General features: G+C 41.2%; 1 protein-coding gene across 1 annotated transcript in view; it reads right to left on the bottom strand.

Annotated features, from left to right (window-relative positions):
- ERICH3 (glutamate-rich 3) overlaps positions 1-7288 on the bottom strand; it is a 121375-nt gene extending 114087 nt beyond the window's left edge. Inside the window, 1 exon segment of the mRNA XM_010849425.1 lies at positions 6758-7288. Within this exon segment, the coding sequence (XP_010847727.1) occupies positions 6758-6780 (23 nt within the window). The 5' untranslated portion in view covers positions 6781-7288.
- Between the last annotated feature and the right edge of the window lie 274 nt (positions 7289-7562).

The raw sequence follows: 7562 nt of genomic DNA, 5'->3' as shown, positions 1-7562 counted from the left end.
GAAAAGGCCTCCCTGTCCATCACCAACTCCTGGAGTTTACCCAAACTCATGTCCATTGAGTCAGTGATGCCATCCAGCCATCTTATCCTCTGTCATCCCCTTCTCCTCCTGCCCCCAATCCCTCCCAGCATCAGGGTCTTTTCCAATGAGTCAACTCTTTGCATGAGGTGGCCAAAGTACTGGAGTTTCAGCCTCAGCACCAGTCCTTCCAATAAACACCCAGGACTGATCCCCTTTAGGATGGATTGGTTGGATCTCCTTGCAGTCCAAGGGACTCTCAAGAGTCTTCTCCAACACCACAGTTCAAAAGCATCAATTCTTCAGCGTTCAGCTTCCTTCACAGTCCAACTCTCACATCCATACATGACCACTGGAAAAACCATAGCCTTGACTAGACAGACGTTTGTTGGCAAAGTAATATCTCTGCTTTTGAATATGCTATCTAGGTTGGTCATAACTTTCCTTCCAAGGAGTAAGTGTCTTTTAATTTCATGGCTGCAGTCACCATCTGCAGTGATTTTAGAACCCCAAAAGATAAAGTCTGACACTGTTTCCCCATCTATTTGCCATGAAGTGATGGGACCAGATGCCATGATCTTAGTTTTCTGAATGTTGAGCTTTAAGCCAACTTTTGCACTCTCCTCTTTCACTTTCATCAAGAGGCTTTTTATTTTCTCTTCACTTTCTGCCATAAAGGTGGTGTCATCTGCATATCTGAGGTTATGGATATTTCTCCCAGGAACCTTGATTCCAGCTTGTGCTTCCTCCAGCCCAAAGTTTCTCATGATATACTCTGCATATAAGTTAAATAAGCTGGGTCACAATATACAGCCTTGACATACTCCTTTTCCTATTTGGAACCAGTCTGTTGTTCCATGTCCAGTTCTAACTGTTGCTTTCTGACCTGCATATAGGTTTCTCAAGAGGCAGGTCAGGTGGTCTGGTATTCCCATCTCTTTTAGAATTTTCCACAGTTTATTGTGATCCACACAGTCAAAGGCTTTGGCATAGTCAATAAAGCAGAAATAGATGTTTTTCTGGAACTCTCTTGCTTCTTTGATGATCCAGTGGATGTTGGCAATTTGATCTCTGGTTCCTAAGCCCACCTAATTGGACAGTTTATTTTAAATTGACAGACATTTATGGAATCATTCCAAAGAATATACGATTTTCTACTATTTGTATGCGGAACCGAGTAAGTCATAGAGGGAAAGATCCAAAGATTCCATGTGCATACTACTTCTTTTGTTTTGTACCAAAATCAGCAACTAAAGCTTAAGAATTATTTCAGTACTAAATTCTAGATTCTGAAGTTTTCATTGAAACTGATATCTGTGGAAAGCAAAAGTCTTGAAAATACATAAACATCCCAGATCAGGATTATTCAGGTTGATTTTAGAATTGCACAATGAGTCAGCTGAAGATTTTAAATGTTTTATTTTCTTGTCTCCCCAAAAATCTTTTCATAGTTATTAATAACCAAAGTAATTTGGGGGAAGTCTCTACTTCTAACAGCTTAGAGATGCCGATCTTCAATAGGGAATGAGAGAAAGAAGTGTGGATTGCTACACCGCAGCCTTCATTTGACAGCACCCTGTGTGCTAAACCAGAAGTTTGTAAACTGGGATATGTACTCCCATGGGATACCCAGAGATTTCCTAGGGGAACCCAGGCAAGGAATGTTTGAACGGAATCAATTTTTAGACCCGTAAGTTTCCTCCATATACTCTCCTAATACTGGTCTGTCTAAAAAATGCACTCCAAGCCATGTTGAGCCAGCTCCTGCCTTTCCGTTTTGTAATCAACTTTCCACTTTCACAAAAGAAATGCATACGTCTCACCATATGGTGTCTTCTTAGGGTGTACTGAACTTAGAAAAGCATTTGTGAGACAAAGGGACAGTTTGAAGTATTATGTAGGTGTTGATATAATAAATGGCTTTGACTGGGCAACAAATATGATTGCAAGTAGTTTCCAATGTCTGCTTCCAGCACAACTGAAGGAGGACCTAATTGAGCTGTAATTTGACAGATCATTGAAAAAAAGGGGTAATAGATCACTATGTGATGTTTGTCATATATCTCTGAAAACTTCAAAGAACTGAGTGATGTTGTATAGCAAAAAGGCTTCCCAGGTGGTGCTAGTGGTAAAGAATCTGCCTGCCAATGCAGGAGACATAAGAGACATGGGGTTTGATCCCTAGGTCGGGAAGATTCTCTGGGGGAGGGCACGGCAACCAACTCCAGTATTCTTGCTGGAGAATCCCCATAGACCGAGGGGCTTGGTGGGCTATAGTCCACAGGGTTGCAAAGAGTCGGACACGACTGAAACAACTTAGCACGCACTCATGCAGGCATAAAACAAATAACAAATCCCTTTCCATTCCCATCTAGTTATGTGAACAGGTTTGTTAAGCAAAGGGATAGAGATGACATCTCTTCTATAAAAAATAAGAGAACAAACTCTGCAACAAAATGATCAGAGAGGAAGCCAAGACAACTGAGCATGTTCAATTCACCTCCTTTAACCAGAAACAATTTACTCCATGAAGTCATGTTAATATTTAATGTGAGGGTAAATAGAAACTACCCAATTTGAAATCAAATATTTAATTACTTCAAGTCTGAAATTCTGTGCCACAGATAATTTTGGTGGTAGGAGTTGTGAGCAACAAAGAGACTAGAATGCTCCTACAAAGTACTACACTTGCTAGTAAGGCAAAGATACTGTAATCAGTTTCATTAACAGTCAACCCTACACATAGTTACAAATTATGTACATGTGTGATATCTTTTAAGATCTACTCCCTTAGCCACTTTCAAATTTAAAATACAGTATTATTAACTATTGTCACCATGACGTACATCACATCCACGTTTATTTATAACTGGAGGATTGTACCTTTGACCACCTTCCCCCATTTTCCAACTGCTCCCCCACCCCCGACCCCTGGCCACCACCAATCTATTCTCTGTATCTATGAGCTCATGTTGCTGTTGTTGTTGTTTTAGATTCCACATATAAGTGAGATCATTTGGTATCTGTGGTGATCATTTTGCAAAGTAGACAAATATCAAATCATTATGTTGTACACCTGCAAAGAATATAAGGTTGTATGTTAATTATATATCATCTTTTAAAAAACAGAACAAGAAATACCATGCTGGATTGATAAAAAGAAGGCAGAGACAAAATGCAATGGATATTCCATATGTAAATGACATGTTGGTTTATAATCTTTTGGATATACATATACACTATAAACTATCTAAAAATTGATAATTTTACCCATAGCACTTTGTACTCTGCCTTTGATGAAATAGAACTGAGTGATTTGAGAGTACTAAGGATATGATCATTCTTTCTAAATCACAGTTCAGCATCTTCTGTTACTATAGAAACATATCTTCACATTAAATGGTATAAATTAATAAGTCTAAACCAAAAAAGAAAAGTTTCAAAACCTTGGAATAATCTTTCCAAACATACATCTTCTGCATTTTTATTTTCTCATAAACTATAATGCTTCCCATTCTTCCAGTTCCTCAAAGCAAATTTACAGATGAGTGTGACTATCTCTACTCAGAGCCAAGCTTATCTTTCACACAGGGAGCCACTGCACATGGATTCAGTGATGATCCTTTGAAGGAGTCAGAAGAGCCATATCATTTTATCCTCATGCATGACTGAGGGGTATAAAATCCCCATTCCACCTCCAGGACTAGAGCACAACCCACAAACACCCACACAAACAAATAGCAACTCAGGATGAAATTGAACAAACTCGAGGGACTATCAATTGAAATTTTCCACTCTAAAACAATTTCATTAGAGATGGCATTGCCAGAAACAGTACGTTATAGTTGACTTCCCCCAAATTACAATGCAGCTCAGAAACAAAGTCTCTATTATCATCTTTGGCAGAAGTTTTTAAGACCATTTTTATTTACTCCAAACTCTATTGGAACAAAGTCAGCACCAGGCCCTTTGCAATTTTTACGTCAAGTGTTTCCTGCTGTAATTAAGGAAGCAGTGGAACTCAAAGCAAGCACCAAGAGAAAGTATCTTATTGACTGGTGGAATTTTAGGAATTTCAAATTTCTGTTTTGCTGTACAACTACATTTTATTACCACTTTAAATCTTAAAATGTAATAAATACAAATTGCTTCAGTAATGATGGAAAACTTTCTCAGCTTTAATGAAACCTTTTATTTGCTACTGGAACTTTTATTCTTTCCAAATGGTAGCATAGACAAGAAAAATAATGACTACTTATTTTGAGGGAAAACTTTAGCAATTTGAATAATTTTATTCTTGGGTGACTTTTAAGGCATTTGGAGTTTTTCTGTTTATTGTTTTCATTTATTTTTGAAGTACAAACAAAAAATATACACATATAGACACTATCACAATATTATTTTCTAATTCTATATCAAAATACTGATAGCTATGTACCACTAACACCTGTCAGAGGTTGGTCTGATCTGATTGAGAATTTTCATGTATTTAGGGCTCCCCCACATCTCAGCTCTTGACCATGAGAGGCAGATCGTGTAAAGGTTAGTCACACAGGCTCTGCAGCTGGACTCCTTGGCTTTTTATTAGAGCCCTGACCCCCTCCTACCTGTAAAATCTCTGAAAACTTCTCAGTCCTCAGTTTTCTTATGTGTGAAAAGAAGAGTTACTAGAATCTGCCTCGTGAAGTGAGTGGGAAGATTAATGAGGTCCGTCCTATAAAACTGTAGACTAGAGTCTGGCACATGGTAAGCACTTAATAAATATTTAACTCTTATATGGTTTTCTTTTGTGAATCCATCCACTTCTAGACTGGATGTACTGTCAGATGATATCATTCATTCATTCCACAAGCATCTGTTGAGCACTACTTTATATAGGAATAAGCAAAGGGGGCACAAAGATGAATGAGACACAGTGTCTACAATTTTAGTGCACGATTATTATTGCATCTTGCTATCTTTCTTGCAGAGTACCATGAAGCACACTCTTTCACTAGATCACACATTTTCCTATTTTTCCCATGTGCTTGGAACTAATCGAGCTTCAGAAAAATTTCACTTCAGCTTCTGAAATCTTAATCATGCACAATTTAGCCAGCAGCTACAGGTTTTTCCACATTGGAAAATAGATGATTAAATGGTCTAATCAGATTCTGCCTTAGCCAAAAACTTGAAAAACATAGGAAGACAACCATGACTGACACATTCATTTTCCTGAATGTGGACACTACAAAAAGCAGCTGCAGAAAAATACTGCCATTTACATCCCACTGACCCACAGCAACTAAAACTGCACAGTTCAGCATCAAACCCTTCAAGTACCTAAGTGTTAGTCGCTCAGTAGTGTCTGACTCTTTTCGACCGCATGCACTGCAGCCTGCCAGGTTCCTCTGTCCATTGATTCTTCAATATTCTTCAGAATACTGAAATGGGTTGCCACGCCCTCATCCAGGGATCTTCCAGATGCAGGGATCAAGCCCCGGTCTCCCCCATTGCAGGCAGATTCTTTACCATCTGAGCGACCAGAGGATCCCCTCAAGTACCTAAACTGAACTCAATTTAAGATAAAATAGGAAGCTTATTTAGGCATAATTTCATCATTTTCCAAAAAGTTCTGAAACTGACTTCCAACAGGGCACCTTGTAGGCCTTTAGTTTTTTCAAACAATTTCATTTATGTCTTGCATTCAGAGAATTCATTAAAAAGCAAAATCTTTAAGTTTGACTATAAATCCTGAACCCAGCGACTAATGTGGTATTTCAGACATCACAAACTCCAAATGATCTTAAATATGTTGTCCTCTGCTAATTTGCTGCTCTTGAAAATGTGCAATAAATTCAATTAAAAAGGAAAGCATCTTCAAATTAGTTGCAAGATCAACTAGGATATTATCTGCTTACTAGATGTATCATAATAAAAAAAAACATCTAATATGCATTACATTGTTTAATTCAAAAGGAAACTGGATATTCTCTCTTCCAATAAAAGGACCAAGATCCGTTGGGGGTTGGTTTTATTTTTTTTCTTTTCAACAGCCAATAATGACTGTGTTAACTTTCTAAAACAGACTGAATAATTGCCAAAATATGTCTTCCGAGGAGTCACCCTGCCCAACACAACAGGAGATCATGTGTAAACACAAAGGCACCCTTCTTGCTTCTTCCTTCTTGCCTTTCTGCATCACACCACCTCCCCTGGTCACAATATTTTTTTTTTTTTTAAAAACCCTATGATCCTTTTGAGATGGGGCAGATAAAAATCCTGAAATATGGGGTACCCTCACAGGAAACCTCCCTCAGTGCGTGGCACAACTCGTTTGAATGCAAGACGCCACAGTGAGAATTTATCTCTAAGCCTTGATTCTCCAAACGAATGCGCATGTTTTGACCTTTGCTTTTGTATTTAAACACGTATGTTCCATCAGGCAGGATCCTCTTGGTCTCAGCTAATGTCCTTGCTTAATGTATGCATTTTTCACATCCATTTTTAAATCCTTCCTGAGTGAACATTTCAAAGCGGGTAAACGTCATGGAAAGAAGTGAGGGAGGGGAGAGGGGAGATACGAAGCCTGGGATGTCTGCCATCCTCGCTGCGACCCAGAATCCGTATTCTTTTCCTCCTCTCCCCAGCCCCCTCTCCCCGCTCGCCCCTTCCCTCAGCAGCAGGAGGAACGGGCGGAGGGGCCGCTGGCTGCAGCCGCCACCTGCCGCGGCGTGGAAAAGCTCCAGTTGTCACTTACCCAGCAGGGTGAGAATGGCTCATTTTTGCAGGATCCCTTTTGGACCCGCGGCGGGCACGGAGGGTGGGTTCGGGGCACCTGTGCACGCCGGGGCCGCTACAGTCGCCTTTGCCGGGTGGTTCCGCACTGCGGTCGCCAGTGCGCGGGGCACTGGGGCTGGGCCGCCGCCCCTGGGCGCCCGGGCTGCACGCAGCCTCCCAGGGCCTCACCCGCCCGCGGTATCCACGTCCTCCAGTTGCTAAGGCGGGAAGGAAGGCAAGCGGGGAGGATTTAGAGAAGCCCAAGCGCTGCTGGAGCCGAGCCCAGGGAAGCTGGAAGTGAAGCCCAGCTTCCAGCGCTTTTACTGGGCCCAGATGTGAGAGGATACCCAGGCCTCTGCGCTGTAGCTCTAGGGCTCTCGTTCCCTAGGCACCTGCGATCTGAACACACACACCCACTATGCGGGCAGGTTCCCTAGGCACCTGCGACATGAAAACACACACATACACACACACACACACGCCCTGCTTATGCTGGTGTGCTTTCTGCTAGGCCCTGGGAAGGGAGGGTTAGTTCAAGCTGTGGCTTTTGATTTTGTTTCTCCAACTGCCAGAGATTGCTGTTCCTGGATTTCCTCCTTGGAAAACCCCCAACCTTGCTCCTAACTGAGGTCACTACTTCTGGCAGACAGGGCTGAGGGTTCTGATATTCAGAAAGTGGGAAAGATGCTGTTCCTCACTGAAGCATGCTGGCTCCTGGAACTTGTATTTGAATCTAGTAGGGAAAATGCAAGGCTTAGACAGAGAAGCCTGGGTTTATTCAAGGG

This window comes from Bison bison, unplaced genomic scaffold (assembly GCF_000754665.1).
Source record: "Bison bison bison isolate TAMUID 2011002044 unplaced genomic scaffold, Bison_UMD1.0 scf7180017864283, whole genome shotgun sequence".
Taxonomy (NCBI): Eukaryota; Metazoa; Chordata; class Mammalia; order Artiodactyla; family Bovidae; genus Bison; species Bison bison.
This window is presented reverse-complemented; position numbering and strand designations above follow the sequence as displayed.